At 40.6% G+C, this 18548-nt stretch overlaps 1 protein-coding gene and 1 long non-coding RNA gene across 3 annotated transcripts in view; one reads left to right on the top strand and one right to left on the bottom strand.

Moving 5' to 3' along the window:
- Positions 1-18548, bottom strand: part of NYAP2 (neuronal tyrosine-phosphorylated phosphoinositide-3-kinase adaptor 2) — a 251203-nt gene that overhangs the window by 95490 nt on the left and 137165 nt on the right. Inside the window, 1 exon segment of the mRNA XM_079133635.1 lies at positions 6349-7446. Coding sequence (XP_078989761.1) covers positions 6349-7446 — 1098 coding nt within the window.
- LOC306657535 overlaps positions 6370-18548 on the top strand; it is a 49256-nt gene continuing 37077 nt past the window's right edge. Inside the window, exon 1 of one of the 2 annotated variants that reach the window (XR_013762822.1) lies at positions 6370-6422. This is a non-coding gene — a long non-coding RNA (uncharacterized lncRNA). Of the gene's footprint in view, positions 6423-6727; positions 6854-18548 lie in introns of those variants that run through there. The other variant, XR_013762823.1, reaches the window with a different exon arrangement.

Below are 18548 nucleotides of genomic sequence, written 5' to 3'. Positions count from 1 at the left end.
AGTCAGATGGTGGATTTAATGGCAACAGGGCAGGGAAAGAAGTTGAAAAATGATCCAGTATAAATCAATAATCAATAAGACAAGGAACTGGAACCAAATAATCTGGTTCAAATCCCAGATCTACTGCCCACATGACTCAGGGCAAATAGTTCCTCAGTTTCTCTCATCTTTAAAATTGTTAATAACTTGCTCCTGAGTATTGTTAGGAGGAATAAATACATTTAAAACTCTTAGAAAGTACCTGAGGTGGGCTGGGGAGATAGCTCAGTCTGTAGAGTGCTTGCCTTGCAAGCACAAGGCCCTGCGTTTGATCCCCAGTACCCAAAAAAAAAAAAAAAAAAAAAAAAAAAAAAAGTGCCTGAGGTACAGAAAACAGCATAAACGTAAAGAATCTGCTGCTATTTTAACAGTGGTGCTCTCCAGGAAAGACTTGGATGCTGCTTTCTTTCCCTAGGTCTTCACTACTAGTTTCTTTGATGCCTCCTGCTTTTAGCTTAGTTGGTCTTGATGGTGTCCTGAGACAAGCCTACTTGAGGTTGAGGCATTTTCTAAGAACCCCATCACCTCACTCTTCTATTAACATCCCCATCCTCGTCTCCACTCTGGAGATCCTTGGCTGGTCACGGAGACAGACCCCCTCATCCTCACTGTCCGTTATTCCCTATTCCTTGTGCCCCACGACTCCCACCCTCCTGTGTCTCCTTTGAGGCACAGCACTCTCTCTGCTTTACCACAGTGACAAGACGTGACCAGTGTTGTCTGGTGACTCTTGTTCTGAGTCGTGGTGCCCCATCTGGGTGTCGTCCCTCACTCTGGCTAGTCCTCCCTGTATCAAGGGCCTAGATCACCTAGACTGACTCCCAGGATGAGGGCTGTTGCCTGGTGAGTCTCGTCTGCCCTGCCTGCTTCTGTCTCCACGAGCTCTTGCCAGTGCTGCTAAGTGTCCAGGAATTCTCATGAAGGATTCTCATGAAGATTGGCAGGCATTATTCACAGATGACCCACCACAGGTTCTGTTGTCTCTGAAGAGTCAGTAGGGAGAGAAATTGTTCCCTCCTTTGATCCACCCCAATCACCTGACTGTCCTCTTTACATGCTGCCAGCTTATCAGTCACTTGGTCAGAGAAAGTAAAGGAGCATTCACTCATTTGAAGCTCTCTCTGTTCTTTCTCTATGTCCCTTGCTTCTGTTGCACAAACTCTGTCTTTTACTCTGTTAGATAAAAGCAATATATTACAGTTTTTCCTTGCTTACAAGCAAATGGTGATGCTAATATTTAGCCATGTCATTAAGGTATTGTTTGACAGAAGGTGTCCATGTCACCAGGGATTGTTAAATAGTCAACATTCCAGGCTCAACCCACTGAGTTCCTCATTGAACCATCTATGATAAGACCCAGGAATCAATATTGTTAACAATATCTGGGTAAAGTGATGCAGGAGATCTTCAGATCAATCGCCTACATTTTCTATGTCCTTTGTCTGCCATGCTTTGAACTATGTGAGGAATTTCTCTCAAGTCTGGACATGTCCCTAAGGTCCAGGACCAAAAGCAACATCAAAACCCAATTCATGGCTCGATTTCCTGTCAGTGTTGCTAGAAGTGCCTTGCTAAGGCAGGAAAAAGTTTGAGGCTGCAGTGTATGACTCAAAGCCTGGTGGACAACCAAGAAACAGCAAGAGAAGGTTCCTGAAATTGTAGCATCTTTATTTAATATGTTTAACAAAACTAACAGGCCTTAGTCCTACTAGACCTTCTGGAATTCCTTCATGGTATCCTCTGAGAACTCTTCAGTTGTTCTGAATGTAGATCAACTCCTGAGTATCTTTGAAGAAACTCAGAGTTCTGGTGGTCCCAGTTCTAGCCCCTAGCTTGGCCAGGTGGCTTCAAGCCACCAACTAAGCCATCCAGAAGCCCTGCCCAAAGCAAACATGCTGATTGGTGGGCAGTCACAGGCTAAAGGTTCACCTATTGTCCACTGGAAGCAACAGTTCTAAAATCATCATTTACTATCTCCTCTCTCCCCTTTGGCTTTTCAACATCTGAGTTTGTCCTTTATGTAAACACTGCTTTCATGAGAAAGAAAAGGATGGAAGGAAAGTCCTTAACTATTTTAGTAAATTTCAATGAAAAAAAGTTTGAAGTAGACTAAACAAAATGTGTAGATTGTCCTAAAATGAACCAATGATCTTTACATGTTTCCCAGAGCAGCTTACTTTTGGGGAAGCTGATATTCCTGACCTCTCAGATATGAATCCAGGAAGTTCACTTGAGACTTAATAGTGGGTTAAAGTAGCCTTTGAAAGTTCACAGTCTCTACACTGGAGCTCACATACTTCACTATTGGAGAGACTCCTAGGACAAGTCTGAGCATCTGGTTTCTTGGTTCCCAGGTGATGAGCTGTATGATAATACAATGAGGAAAGGAATAAAAAGGGGAGCAAGGTTAGATGCATCACCAACACCACCTGCAAGAAGGGGGAGGAGGTGGGAAAACCATAGAAACAGATGAGAGTTGAATTTAAAGAGCAGAAGTAGGTTACTGGGCTCAACACCTCCAGAAACCCCCTGGGGCCATCCCAGCAGTCCTAAGCTACTGCTTAGGACAGATGCATCACATCTGTTACCAATGAACTGAACAATGACAGCCTCCACGCAGGGTGTGTGGGCCACCTTGCTAGGCACTTTGCATCAGCATATAGTCGGCATACCACTGACCATCAGAGCAAGGACCCTGAGTTATCAAGAGAGCTACAGCTTATGAAGAGACTCTTCATTTTCTTAAAAATGGGACAATGCATCCTGTATAAATACAGTGTATATTAAATGAGTATTTTAAAGGATATATTTGTTGTACCAGTGTTGGGAGGCGGTGCCTAGGAAGAGGTGACCAGGGAAGGAGGCCGGCCTCATGAGTGGACCTCTCCCATGTTCCCAGGAGCAGTTAGTCATCCTGAGAGCAAAAAAAGTGAGTGTGACCCTGTGTCGCTCTCCAGCTTTCATCCTCCCTTGCTCTCCCACCTTCCACCATGGAAAGAGGCAGCACAAAGGCCTTTCTGGGTGCTGGAACCGTGCTCTTGGACCTCACAGCCTCCAAAACCATGAACCAAATCACTCTCTGTTCTCATAGATTAGTCTCAGGTATTCTATTACAGTAGCACAAAATGGACTAAGAGGAGGAAAAGAAGAATGCTTCCTCTTTTATTCCATTTGGTCTTGGATATTGATTTCTATGATTCATGGCATATGATTTATTAAAACAAAATGGCTCATTCATGACCTACATGTTCAAAGATTCCAATCAAAGTCATAAAGGATAGACAAAATAAGAAGATGTGACGGGTCAAAAATCACCACCAGTTAGGTTTTCTGTAACCCACTGAAGTTTTCTGTGAAGTATCTTTGCACCTGGCTTACTTCTTAGAAGGACACAAAGATTTACAGCATTGACCTGTGAGTTGTATCACAACTTACATGTGTCACATAATCCATCTCTGCACAAATTTAAAAATATATTGGTAACCAAATAAAAGAAAAAGTATTAATTACAGAAGTTATCAAATGTACTGAATTAATTAACTTTGCAATGTTGCAGCAACCAGGGGAAAATGCCTTCCATAACAATTAATATGAGGACTGTATTTAGAAAACCCTGAAGCAAAATGGAATTTATTCATAATGTACCACACATGTCTTATTTTATCTTTCTCACTGCCCAATAACCAACAAGTGTGACCTTTTACATATGAAATTGTCACATTAGGTGTACCTTGTATAGATTATTAAAAATAAGAATCAAAGGTATAAATTTTGAGATTATTTCAGTTAAAACAAAGATTATGTTTGTTTAAGGTAGATACCAGGAAATTATCAAAATCAACTCTTCGAATAAAGCAAAAGTAGCATGACAAGAGACATATCCAATTCACTTTTATCCATGAAAGGTAAGCAAAAAATTCCGAAATGTTAAAAAACAATAAGACTCCAGAGTTTTGAATACAATATGATTTCTTGTCACTTACTCTGTTCCTAAGGTATCAACAGGTATCTACAGATCCTATCAGGCAAGAAAAACAGGGAAGAGTTGCATCCTTGAGTATACTGTGAGAGCAACTATCAGTTAACTCTCAATTATCTGAGATTTTGGTCTAGCCTTTTACATTTGAGAATGTTTCTGATGATTTTGTTAGAATCTAATGGCATCTTTCTATTTTTCTCTGACGGCAAAAGGAAATAGTAGTTTGATTATTCATATGCACTATCTGAGTTTTTCCTCCCTCCCACTTATGTAAATTTTTATACTAATGCTAATGTGATTCAGGGCAAGCCATTTCTCTCAAGGGTTGATACGTGGTTAATAGTACATGGGAAGGATTCCCAGCTGAGCTCCCTAAAAGCTGTAAAGAATCGGAATCACTTTTCCATGAACAAGCTTTGTTTTAGAAGCACACAGAGCTCTGAATAGAGGATTCTGTGACATATAACACACAGACCGATTCTAACAGATGGATTTTTCTAGAAATAACTTCATTAGTTAATCATTTCTTTTACATATACTTTTTCTAGCTAATTGGCATAACTGCCAGCTGGAGTTGCTTAGAATCCCCCAAAGAAGCCGAAAGGTAGGGAGAAAATTCAATAGTTTCAACAATTCTAAGATAAAATTTCCATTAATTTCACACCAACAGTTATGTATGTAAAAGCAAAACACTTTTCTTCACCTGTTGTCTTTTATTCTAAAATACTTATTGATCTATGTGAAAACCAAATCAATCAAGTTAAGGAAATTTTAAGTTTTAATAAATTATCTAGACCAGGGTTTCCCAACATTTATACTATTTACATTGTGAATCAGATAATCTTTTACTTTTCATTTGTGTGTGTGTGTGTGGGGGGGGGTGTGGGTGTGTGTGTGCGCCATCTCATGGATAGCAGGCTGTATTATTTGCCACTAGTACTACTGTTTTGACAATCCAATAATGTCACTAGTCATAGCCAAATATACCTGAGGGCAAAATTGTCCTCATTGGGAAACACTGCTCTAAAAAGAGATTGCTTCTCATTTTAAATTCAAATCTTAAAATAATTAAAAAAAAATTTTTGTATGTCTATATGAAGGCAAATCCATGCATGCTTAGAGTATTAGAAAATGCTGCCTTTAGGCAAGTGAAATCTTTGGGGGATAATTATGTAAGTAGCTAACGTTTTCATAAACCTCTCCAGGTAAAAGGGGAAAAAGTGAATCAAAGAAAAAGTGGCCTATAACTACACATGACTATTAACTAGAAACGCTGTCATCACCTTTTTCATCAAAAAGTGTTAAGGATCTCTTTTCCTTTTAGGGAAAGTCCTCAGTATGACTGTATAAATAGATTTTTAAATATCATGGGATGGGATCATTTGAGAGGTAAATGATTAATTATCAGTTTAGTTGTCTAAGGTATTTTTAAGAAGATAGTGTAACTTCAGGAATTAGACGTGGAGAAAATGGACCTGGATATGTTTTGACTTTACTATGTACTTATAATTTGCTTGGGGTTTATAAAAGAGTTCTTTAGGTAGAGAAGTGTTCTGGTGTTGAAAGCAAGTGGTCAAAATAGTGTTGATAGTGATTTTTCTGCATCTAAACGGATCCAGGAAGACTATAAAATCTAAGATGGGAATTAATATGGCTTTTAAAAGGAAAACGATGAGTATATTCTGGTTTTCAGTGAAGCAAAAAATAAAACAACATAAAGATTGCAGAGAGGATCATTCCTTATGTTAAAAAAAAGTCCTACATTCCAAATTCTATCCAAAAAGGTTTTCTGATAAAGACTTCAATGTAAACAAAGGGTAGGTTGTAACATTTAATAATTCCGTATGTGATTTACCTGTCATATAAAATCAAGATTTTTATTTAAAATTCAACAATTAGAACCAATTATATTCCGTGCCTTTACAACTATGTCAAAATAAATCCTATTGTCATGTATAACTAAAAAAAAAAAAAAGAAAACCTAAACCCCACCCAAAAAAAAAAAAATTCATAGTAGTCTGCTTTCTGTTAAACTTTTCAGACCCAATGTAAGAATTTTGATTTTACACTTTCTTAAAAAAAAAAAAAATCCCTCTTCATTTTAAGTAGGATGTTACAGTGTGCAAATTGCCACTTGTCATTCTTTCCACTCATATTCAGGGGATCCCATTTTGTTTAGCGGGCCAAAAGTAAAATAATGCCCTCTGCGTTCTGCCCTGTGGACTCACGGGACTCGAGACCCTGCGCTGGGCGCCTGGCCCGCTGGCCTCGGGGCCTGCGCGTCTCTGGTCGGGCGAGCTGGGTGGCTCCCGAGGCCTCGGCACACTTACTCTCCGCCGGCTCCTTGGAGCGCCGGCCGCTGGACGACTTCCTCAGCAGGCTGCGTCCTGAGGTAAAGAGGCTGGTGAGTTCCTCCAAAGGACTGGTGGGCGTCCTGGACCGGGAGCCGCCGGGCGCCGGCCCGTGGGTGTTCACCGCCGCGTGGACCATCTTGGCCCCATCCTGCGACACGGGCCTGGGGCTGGAGTGAGGCACTGAGGGCGAGCTCCTGGTCAGGCTTCCTGAATGCACGGCGTCGTAGGGGGGAGGCCGCTTGAGGCTCAGCGGGGTCAGGGACCGCCCCATGCTCACTGGCGAGGGCGAGGTGGAGTGACTTTTGGGGTAGCCGTGGGGGGACTGCGTTCGGTACAAGGTGGAGGGAGGCGGAGGCGACGAGGAGAGCGCGCACGAGGCGGACGCAGGCCCCAGGGCGCCCGGCTGGTCCTTCTCCAGTTTGGCGTGGCCCGAGGCGTGGGCGGGCAGTGAGGACGGGGACGCGCCGGCCGCCTGCTTCAGGTAAGACACGTTTTCCAGCACGGGAAGCTTGGTGACCTCCAGGGGCGTGAGCGGAGACTCGTCGGAATTGGGGGAGCAGTGCACTGGGGCGGGCGGGAACACCAGCAGCGGGGGTCGGTGAGACAGCAAGTTAGGGAAGGGCGGGGGGATGTCACACAGCAGCCCCTTGGGCGTGCATGGCACTGAGGACTTGGCGAAGTCCAAGTCAGGCACCGTGGGAGTAGCACACTGCGAAGAACAACTGTGATGGTCAAAGTCACACTTGGAATCTTGGCCTAAGTCGTCGAAAATGGGGTACTTCATTTCCTCGTAGACGGCCTCGCTCTGGTCGTCGTCCTCTTTCCTGAAGTCTCTAAGAATGTTCCCCACCATCTCGATGTACACCGGCTCCTCCTCCTCGGGGTCCCCTGCCGGGCTGCTGACCTGGGAGAGGGAGGAGTCCCGGGGCAGCGATGTCCTCCTGGGCCCCCCGTGCTTTTTGATGTACGTTTCATCAAAAGACGTGCTAAGCTGAGTGTTTGGATTCCGTTTAGGTTTCGGAGGGGGAATCTTCTTTGAATATTCATCACTGTGGGGTCTTGGTTTGGCAGACACTGAAAGAACAAAATAGTAAAATAGATGAATATAATAGGAAAGCTTTCAAAAACGATTTGTACTGTTATTTATTGCTATAAATTTGGTGACTTTGATGGGAGGAATAGCCAACTTCATTTCTAGCTTGAGGCTTAGACTAAAAATCAACCATAGAATCAAATGTTTCCTATATTTAGAAAAACCTGATGGCAGAACATTAGGTTTAGATGGAAGGTCTCTCCCAAAAGCTCCTGTGTTCGTGTAGGAAGTGAAATGATTAAAATTGTGAGAGCTAAACCTAATTGGTGTGTTAGTCAATTTGATGGATTAATGAATCAAATTGATTGAAAGATGGTTCCTCCAGGCAGGTGAGGTGTAGCTGGAAGAAATAGGTCACTGGTATATGCCTTGGGGATTGCATATTCTTCCCCTGGTTCCTCATGTCCTTTCTCTGCTTCCTGGCTGCCACCAGCTGCGTCCTTTCTTCCACCACACCTTTCTGCCCTGAGGTTCTGCCTCATCTTCAGCCTAGAGCAATGGAGTCAGCCAACCATGGGCTGAACCTCTGAAATCTTGAGCTCAAAATAAACTTCTCCTTCTCTAAATTGTTCTCAGGTATTTTGGTGACCACTACAAAATCAACTAACACACAGAACAACAGGAATTCTCATCTTCAGACTAATTAATACTCCAAAGCTGATAAAGACTTTAATGTCAGGGCTATTCACCCGAGTTGGAATTTCTAAACAGAAACTACAGATGAAGCTTGCGGCATAACAGCAATCACAAACTTCATAAAACTGAACTGCAAGAAATGAGGAAGAAACTCAGGATTTTTATTTAAAATCAAGTGTCTGTAATGCACAAGTGTTCACAAAAACACCATAGACATTGAGCCCTTTTACTGATGTGACTGTTCCCCAAGATCGCATCTTGCTTTCATTTAGGATAAATATTTCCTAGCCTGCTAGACTTAATCTCCGTCTTGGTTCAAATAAATAGCTTCTATGAAGATGGATCTGATACTTCAGGGGAAATTAATGTAAAAATCTTATGAGGCTAGACAAGTTAATCTCCAAATCTCCAGGTATTGTTGATTATGGTGTATTTGTCTGGTTTTTGTTCATAAGATCTTGTATGATATCCTAAATGCTGTCTTGAAGAAACTTTATTAGATATGTTCTGATGACACATCAGAACTTCCTGGGGAGTTTTAAAACAGAGAAACCCAGGGAATGATACATAATCTTCAAGAATAACTGCTGGAAATTCATAGCAGATGTGTGAACCAATGCATCTCTCCTCCTGCTGGAAGCCCCCTCTTTTGACAGAACATAAACTTCTGACATCATCCAGTTAGGTGGAACAAGCTGACAAATGTCTGTGACTGAAATCAATTGTTTAGCATGCAGGGAAGGTACTGGAGCCTGGTTATTATCTCATTATCTCATTGTGTTGATATGTGATTATAATGATTATCATCATTATGCAATGTGACAGAATGTAGCTGCTTACACTAGATGGTGGCTTACCGTCGAAGTTGACAGTTTAGTTTATAGGTGCTAACCTCAAGGAAATAATTAGGCTTCTCTATGATTTTCAGCCTTAAGAGGGGAGTCTCAAGGCACAAATCAGGAAACTACTAAGTTCCCTTTTGTTTTTTTCAAGTAGCATGATTGTGGCCTAGGAGCTTTACCAAAACTAAAGAAGAAAGTGCTTAAGGATTAGTTAGGTGGTTACTCTATGCACCATGCATGCCTATAACAAGATGGAAACCATCAAATATTCTAGTAGTGACTATCTCAGTTGATTTCAATGATTTCAAATGTTCTGTTCCATCAGGATCATGATGATAATCATACTCCCTACAATCAAACAGCTTTCAAAGAGAAGATTCTTAATGTGTCTAGACTTTTCCTTTAACCCATGGGAGCAAATATTTTGATGTCATTTCCCAGGGGGGCTGTGGCAGTGAAGTCCTTTAGTGCCCAAAGTAAAATTCCAAGAGACATAATGGGGCTTAAATTATTCAGTCACTTCATTTTTAGGAGGAAAAAAAGCAATCAATATCTTCCCTATACCACCCAACTTAGCATTGATTTTACTGATTTTGAAATCTATGGAGTATAGTAATTTTCACGTGATTATAGTCATCAGATTATATGCAACAGTATGAGCTGGAGTACAGTAAAATTATGAGATGGAGCAGTGTAAAACTACCTATCAATGAAGGTGTTGACTTAGCAATGAAAGAATTTTGAAAGGATCAGGATTAAGAGGAAACAAATCCCACACAGACTATTCTTCAAAACTTGTTTCCTGTCATCCTCAACCACAAGGAATCCTTCTAAATTAAGTAACTCAAGCTCTGGAAAAATATTTGCCATTAACTGTTGGGTTTTAGTGGTTGAATGGTGTATGGTAGGAGGGGGTCCTTATAGGATAGGCTTCTGCGTGGTTAGGTGCTTTATGAGTAGATGGTTAACCTGAGTCTTAAGAATTAAGGTGTGTTCTCCACAAGGTGAATAACTCCCATTTATAGAATCAATCATAATTAGAATACGATTTTCATTATTCTCTCCTAAATTACTAGCCATCAATGGTAGATCTCAGAGTGGTATGGTATTCATGGAAGCAACATTAGTTGGACAAGCCTAGAAACAAAATTTCTCTTTCCCACACAGATTAGAAGGTGACATTGGAATGTATAAAACCAATGCTGGGAATTGTACACAAAATGTGAGCAAATGACACTGTGTTTTGTTTGCCAAAATAAATGGAACAAATGAACAAGAGACACTTAAAATCTATGACATTATTGAAGAAAAAGATTCCCCCACCCCCACCCCCAGAACACAGCCTACTTGGAATTAAGGTAGAACAGCTGATTCATAAGAAAGAGTCTGAACTGTTGGGTCAATTTCAATGTCAAACCAATTATAGATATTGTCTGTAAGGAAAACCAAATATACTATATGACTCCTACGGTGGCTGTGAGATGATCAAAGTTGACAGTTGCTATTGACCAAATTGTGTTCTTCTTCCCAACAACAACAAATAAAATTTATATGTTGAAGCCCTAACCCTCAATTTGATGGCATTTGGAGATGGAGACTTTGGGAGATAATTAGGTTCAAATGAGATCATGAGAGTGGGGATCTCCTGATGTGATCTAAGGAGAGAGAATCTCCCGCTCCCCCCATGTCAGAACACAAAAGAGATATTCAGTCCACAAGCCAGGTAGACAGCCCACCCCAGAAGTCAGCCATGTTAGCATCTTGATTCTGGACTTGTAGCCTCAAGAACTAAAAAAGAACACATTTCTGAGACTTAAATCAACTACTTATTTTATTACAGCAGCCTGAGCCAACTAAGCAGTATGCTCATTGAACCTTATGTTAAGACCTGTTCCAGTGGGACAATATAAGAACCTGCTTTGGTTTCATTCCATGGCATTGGGATACTTTGACTGGCTTTGTTATTTTAGGAATTACCACAACTTCCCCAGGCAGCCTTTTAAATGTCTCATGTCCCCTTCTCCGTCCCTGCTCACCTCCTGCAAAAACACCACAGGGCACATTCCTGCTACAAACAGAGATGCTCATACCAGATACTCTCCAAGAGCCCCCTCTCACTATGTGATCTATTATTTTCATAATTCTTGATTTGACTCTTCAGCCTGTCTCTAAGTTGTGCCAAGGCACGTGCTTCTTAAATCTGACCCATTTTCTTGATGTTGTCATTTGGGGAGTTGTTTGCTTTGGCATTCCTTCTCCACGCTCCTCTCTGTTCTACTTCTTTGCTGCCCATCAACTGAAGTGATTCTCCAGCCAGCCTTGCCCAGGAAACCCCTCACTGCCTAGGCAAACTGCTTCCCTCTTCCTTCCCTGCTGGAAGATTCATGTAATTTGAACAGATCTCTTCCTACTTCTCCACTTTAGTTTTGATCCAGATAATACAGTGATAAATAATTCAGAAATGACTGATCCATTCCTTCAAGATGAATGTGGGGGGAAGGGGCTTTTTGCCTTTTCAAGATCTTCTTTTCATTATACACCCCCACTCAAAATCATATTTCCTCTCAGAAAAATCAAAACAGAAGGAATTTCTTTTCTAAATAACTTATTTTTTCTCATTTCCCCTGTATCCTCTGGTTTTACCATGTGCATATATTGAGCAAATAATTTGTAGAGCAATGAAAATGTGTTTCAAGTCTCATAGATGCTTTTTACAAAGTTTCTCTGTATAAGGAAAAGTCTGACTTTTTGGCTACCTTGTCCCATAATTTATTCTACTTCAAGCTCACTCTAGGCAATTAAAAAGTAAAGGAAAAAATCATTTTAAGATGAAATTTTTTTCATAAGATACTTAAAAAAAGTCTCGAGCTCCATATGTAGAGACTAAAATATTGCTAATAAAAGACAATAAAAATTGCATTGCAAATTTCAACATTCAACTGAATTCAACCATAATGAAAAGGTGATTTTTATCATTCTTAAATGAATTTTAAATTATTTCTAATAAGCCCAAAGATAGGAGCAATAATTTCTGTTCAGCTCCAGAACACAAATTTTAATGCTTAAAATAGAATAATGAGAGTAGCATTGAATAAGCAGAAAGTGACATTTTTGAAATGATATATCTGAGCACAAAGGTTATGCACGGCTTTTAGTCATGCCTAGATGATCTGTCTTTCACAGCTAATTTTGGAAATTCAGCATGTCCTTTGTCAACCTATCCTTCAGAAATTCAGTTTTCTTATTAAAAAAAATGTAATGTGAAATCATGCTTTGGCATCTGTCGGTGTTCTTCACCTAAGAGGTAAAAAAGAGACAGGATGCAGGTCAACTTTTGCCCTCCTGGGAAGACTCTGTGGCCACAGAATCCCAGTTTGGAGTCTTAGAGATTATCCAGCCTACACTCCACATGTGACTGATAAACAGATATTAATTCCTAATCAACTATATTTCTAAAGAAAATCGCATAACTTCAATTCAATCTCCTACACCCTTTGAGATAAGGACACGAGGGAGGAGCTATGTGATTCACTACTCTGTATGTGGCAGAAAGTATAATTCCTCTCAGCCTAGGCCATAAAAACAGACCATAATTTTGTACATCTTGCTACAGAGATATATTCAAGTAAGTGATACCAACTGGGAAATGTGAATCTATTGGAGGGAAACACTGTTCACACTGCGATGCTGCAAAAGGATGATTCTGAAAGTGAGAGACACTTTTACCACTTTCAGCAGAACTGTGCTCACAATAACTCTCTTTTCACAACTCACAATTGCACAGATCTGAGGGATATTTTTATTTTTGCAGTCACAAGCCCTACAGTACTACATTTTTTGTTTATTTTTAATTAAGATATTTGTTAAGGGATGGAATTTGCAAATGCCCTTGGCCTTTTTACAGTAGGAACAAGAAAGTGTGATAAGGTGCAGGTTTAGAGTTGTAGGATCTGCATTATGGTCCTGCATCTGGTGGCAATAGAAATCAGAGAACTAGAATCAGTATTTGGGTGGAACTGAACCAAGTCAGCCTTGGGACTGGCCCAGCAAGGTAATCTGAAGTCTGAGTGGAACTGAAGGAGCTTCTATTTAAACTCAAAGACATAAGCTTCCTCACCTCACTCAAGGTGCATGAAATGGAAAATTACTTTGAAGAACATTTTTATTTACACTCACTTTGTTACATAGACAGGGGATCAGACTCATTGTTCTTTGAATTAGTCAACTCACTAGTTGTAAAATGCAATTGGAGTCTATAACTTGCTTTTCAAAATTGATTAAAGCCAGGTGTGGTGGCGCATACTTGTAATCTCAGCTACTCTGGAGGCTGACACAGAAGAATCAAAGTTCGAGGGCAGCCTGTATCAAAATAAAATAAAATTTTCAAAAAGGACTAGGAGCGAATCTCAGTGGCTCATCTCAGTGTAGTGATGTAACTCAGTGTATCTCAGCGGCTTGCCTAGTGTGTGCGAGGCCTGGGTTCTTCAAAGTTCTTCATGTAATTTGCCCAGTGTCATGCCCCTCAAATGAGATGGAGAAGGGGGATAGAACCACGTCTTTGAACTTAAACCAGAGTTCCTGCAGTTCCACTCAACTTTCAAACTATACTGCTGAGCTAGTCCCAAGCCCGACTTTGTCCCAAGCCAAACACTGATTTGAGTTATCTGCTTTTAGTGCCACCAGATCCAGGACTGTAGCACAGGTCCTACAACTCTAAACCCACTCCATTTTGTACATTACTCCACTTTCTTGTTCCTACTGTAAATACCAAAACAAACAAAGATTTAAAATAGATTAGAAAACATGAGTTCATTTCATGTGTTTTCTTTGCTGTGACCAAAAGATCTGACAAGCAATACTTAAAGGAAGAAAAGTTTTTGTGACTCCTGGTTTCAGAAGTTCAACCCATGTTCAGCTGACTCCATCACTCTATGTCTGAGGTGAGAGAAGATCATGGAGGAAGGACATGGCAGAGGAAAGCAGCTCAGTTCATGACAGTCCGGTTGCCAACAGAGCTTTTCTCACAAGGGACAAGATGTAAACTCCAAAGGCACTTCCCCAGTAACCTACGTCCTTCAGCCATGTTCTTCCTGCCACAGGTATCACCTATTAATCCTTTCAAATGATTAAGCTCTCAAATGGATTAATACACTCATTAGGTTATATGTCTCAAAATTCACCTCTGAACATTCCTGCATTGTCTCACATGTGAGCTTTTGGGAGACATCTCATACATAAATAATAGCAATGTGATGGGGTAAAGTTTGTATCTTGAAATAATATTTATTTGTAAACATACAGAAATTCCCTAAGTCACATGTACTTCATATAGGTTGAAAGGTTGAAGAACCCTAACCCAGAAAACTCACTGATTTGTAGTCTCTGGTAATGGCTTCACCAGTTCTTTCTCTCCCTATGTGCACCTTCACATTCAACAAGAGGTGCAATCTATTTCTTCGCCCTTTTAATCTGCCAGCTTCTCTCTTCTTCCAAAGGAAGCCAGCCATGTAAGAAGAAGTCTAACCTCTCAGAGGTCACCATCTTATGAGGAAACCCAAGATGGCCACGGGGGGAGAGAACCAAGAAGCAGAATCAATAATGAAAATGAAATTCCAGCCATATGTGAAATTCCACCCATATGACCCCAGTAAAGCTATCCCAGTCACCCTGACACCAGCTATTTGTGTTCTTCCAGATTAGTGAGAAGACATTTTGCATCTGTGAAAGATCATTCCTGCTGTGTCCTCTTGAGTTTGACTCATGGAATTATGAGCAAATATAGTCACTGCTTTTATGTCTCTAAATATTGGGATATCTATTATGTGGTTATGTATACCTATAACTTTTACCAGAGTGTGGTGCTGCTATAACAAAAGTCTAAAACTTGTACATCAGCTTTAGGACTTGATGAAGCATGTACTTGAAAGACAGTGAGAAGACTGTTGAGCAGCTACAAAGTTCATGAGTGTTTTAGTCAGCTTCTTCGTTGTTGTGATCAAAAGACCTGATGAGAAAAACTTTAGCAGGAAAATTTTATTTGGGGGCTCACAGTTTCAGTGGCTTCAGTCCATAGATAGCTGGCTCCATTCCTCAGGGCTTAGGACTTGAGGTGAGGCTGAACATCATGGTGGGAGAGTGTTGTGGAGAGGTGGCCGAAGACATTGCACCAGAAAGCAGATAGAGGGAGCTTTCCTCACAACAAAATATATACCCGAAAGGGACACCCCCAGGGTGTGCCTCCTCCAGCCACATCCTACCTGCCTAGGGTCACCACCCAGTTAGTCCCTATCAGGGGATTAATTCACTAATTGCTTTAAGGTTTTCATAACCTAATCATTTCAACTCTAAGCTTTCTTGCATTGTCTCACACATGAGCATTTTGGGGACATGTAATATCCAAACCATAACAATGAGGAAATTGTTATCAGAGGCTGGAGTAAAGAAGAGCTGTGTTACAGACTGAGGAAAAACTGAGAGGACTGTTGGTTGTGGTAATGTAGAAAATACAAAATATACCTGGTGAAATGGTGAACCTCACTAAAGAAAGTTCTGGAAAAATATTAAAAGTGTAATTTGACTTTCTTTAGCCACCTGATCAAACATTGAAAGAGAGAGAGGTTCTAAGGAAGGAACTTCTCAGTTCCTAAGCAGATAGGATGGCAAACAGTTCCATGGCAGTACTTGCCTAGAAGCCTTGTCTGGGTAGCAAAAGGTTTTAAAATTAAAAAGTACAGCCTCAGGGTAAAGTCAGAATCAGTGCCCTACCACTAAAACATGACCTGTGGTAAAAATCAAATTATGGGTTTGGTTAGAAGATCCCTTCTTGAGAACTCTGAAAGATTTAAGGTAGTGGACTGGGGGCATTTAAGAATCTCTCTACTATTATGTATAACTATAATGCACTAATAAAAACATTTTAAAAAAGAGAATTCTGCAAGTGTTGTTCTAAAATATTATAACCATATCTGTAAGTAGAGAATGGCCTGTCTCAAAGCAATCTGTGGTTCTTTCATCTAATGAAATGGAATATGACATGATTTGTTGAAATTATAAAGGTAGTTTGCCAACTTTGACTAAAACAGAAAGAAGAGATTCAAAATTTAAATTTATAAAAACATTGGGCCTCCAAATTAGGAAAGGCTACAAATGAACTGAACAATTTGCTCACCTACAGATACAGGTCATGTCTTTGGGATCAGAAAGAATGACTTGGAAAGCCAGATTCAAGAATCCAGGGGGGAAAATCAAGAACCACAGACGCCCAAAACCAGGAAGCAGAGCTGACCTTCGTAAACAAGTATTTCTGCTCTCAGATTAGAGAGAACTGGTCACATGTATCTAAATGGTCTCCTGAATAGACATGGACCAGTGAATTCATATGTACCATCCATCTTCCTATCTCCATTTCTTTCAAATGAGACTGTGCATTGCAGTTTTCCTGTCTCTGATGTGGCAGAATATGTTGAGTTTCCATAGTGCAGATCAATTGTGCTTTTCATTCAAAACCTTTGCCTATGAGGACCTGCAACCAAGGAGACCTGCCTGAGAAGCTGTACCCCATGAGTCTCATTGTACATATGTATGACTTAGATGATGATATCTTAGATTTCAAGATCATGTTGCAATATAGTGAAACTTCTGGGCAAAAGGTTGAGAATATTTGCCTATTAGAAATATTGTAGCTAGAGGTCAAATAGGGATAGATAATCTTCAAATATAGCCACCTTTAATTCCTTTTTTTCAGATTATGCATTCCACCTATCAATAATTGAAATCTCTTTCTCTTTTCCTGAAGCAAGGGTGGCCTTGTGACTTGCCTTGACCAAAAGAACGGACAAACATGAGAATTCTAGATTGGACTTAGGAAGACTGGCAGCTTTCACTTCCTCTATCTTGAAAGCCAGTTCTCATATAAGACCCCTTAGATCAACACACCATGAAGAAACTCAGCCTAGTCATGTGAAAAGGGCATGTGAGGAGAAAGACCAGTTTTTGGAGTGAAGCCTTCACCAAACTTCTAATCTGTACCAACCACCAGCTGAGTGCAGCCAAATGAGAAGCCCTCACCAGTGTCACACAGGCAGAGCCCATGAAGTCAAATCAACTAACAGAACAATAAAAAATAATAAATCATTCTTCCAAGCCATAAAGCCATAGCATTTTGGTTTGGCTTATCATACAGCAGTAGATAACCAAAACGAGTTTCCAAATTAATTTCCTGTGCATGTGGATGTCTCATAGAAAAATGTTATTGTCATTTTCATTGAACTAGAGTACAGACTGTACCCTGAGGATGCAGAAAGCATCCTTCCAGAATGTAGAAATTTAGGAAGTAAGATTGTTTTCTGAGTATGAAAGATTTACCACAGGATGATGCAGAGAAGAGATAAAAAGTGATTGGTTACTTTCTGGTCAAAAAGACTGACTTGAAATCAGAGAGACAGTATTAACACATAAAAAGAAGAACAGATCAGAGTAAAGTTTGCTGCCACAGGAAATACAAAACCAGGAGATTCACCCCACCCGCTGCCAGCCACAACCAGGGGATCTGAGCCTCTGTTAAATCTCTGTCATAAAGATGGGCACAGCATGCTAACAGAGCCTGAAGTCAGTACATCCATAATTCCTATGAGTCCTTCTTTTCATAAGTTCAGATTCACTAAGAAATCTTTTAATAATATTCATTTCCAAAATATATGCATAATGTTTCTCATTAGAAGTGAGCAAAGCACAATTCTGGTTTCATCCACCCAATGCTTCTAAGCTTATTTCCATGACATGTGATGAGATGGAGTTTCTGAGCCTGCAGATTGAGGCCAGTTCAGGCACCAGGGTAAATACCACAGTGACACCATTTGTGGAAATCTCTCCAGGCAGGCAGCCATCATTCTCAAAAAGACATGGCCCTCTGTTCACAGTGTTTATCCCAAGTTTCTCTTTTGATATCTCCATGCCTGCCCAGTACCTTGTTTTCAAATCTCTCTCCTGCTCTAGACAGGGAAAGCCCATGACATGTGGCCAGCTTGTAAGAGACAGAAATGGTGGCTATGTGCAGCAATTGCCTTGAGTATACTACGGTGGGCTCTCAGATTCCACCTGCCACTTCACCTCTCACTCAAGTCTAGCAGGAGTAAAGAACTGGAGGCAACATTTCCACCAGGGAGCGGAGCTATTCTGCAGGGATGATCCCATTTGGAGGGTATGCAAAGATATCAGGTCTCAAAACCTAAGAGAGGTGTAAAGCAGAGCACAAGTCAGGAGAAAGGTGGAAAAGTAAGTATAGTGAAAAGAGAACAGGCTTTGCAGTCAGACAGATGGGGTCTCCAGTCCTTTCACACTGTGTACCAAGTACTCTTAAACCATTATTTGTTATTCTACAAGAAAGAGATATTTACAGGGCTGATAACGAGAATTAAATGAGAAAATGAATATGTTCATTTAAAACCCTCAGCAGAATGCCTGCCACTTGTCAGGTCCTCCAAAAGTGTATCTATTAATATTTCAGTTTCCCTAAAACACCAAGTTTATTCCTGTTCCCAGGAGTGCTCGTGTCCCCTGTGCAGTGCTTCTCACCTTCCTGTTGGATTCTGTCCCAATAAACGACC

This window comes from Sciurus vulgaris, assembly GCF_902686455.1.
Source record: "Sciurus vulgaris genome assembly, chromosome: 3".
Lineage (NCBI taxonomy): Eukaryota > Metazoa > Chordata > Mammalia > Rodentia > Sciuridae > Sciurus > Sciurus vulgaris.
The sequence above is the reverse complement of the archived record's forward strand: the minus strand, read 5'-3'. Positions and strand labels throughout refer to the sequence as shown.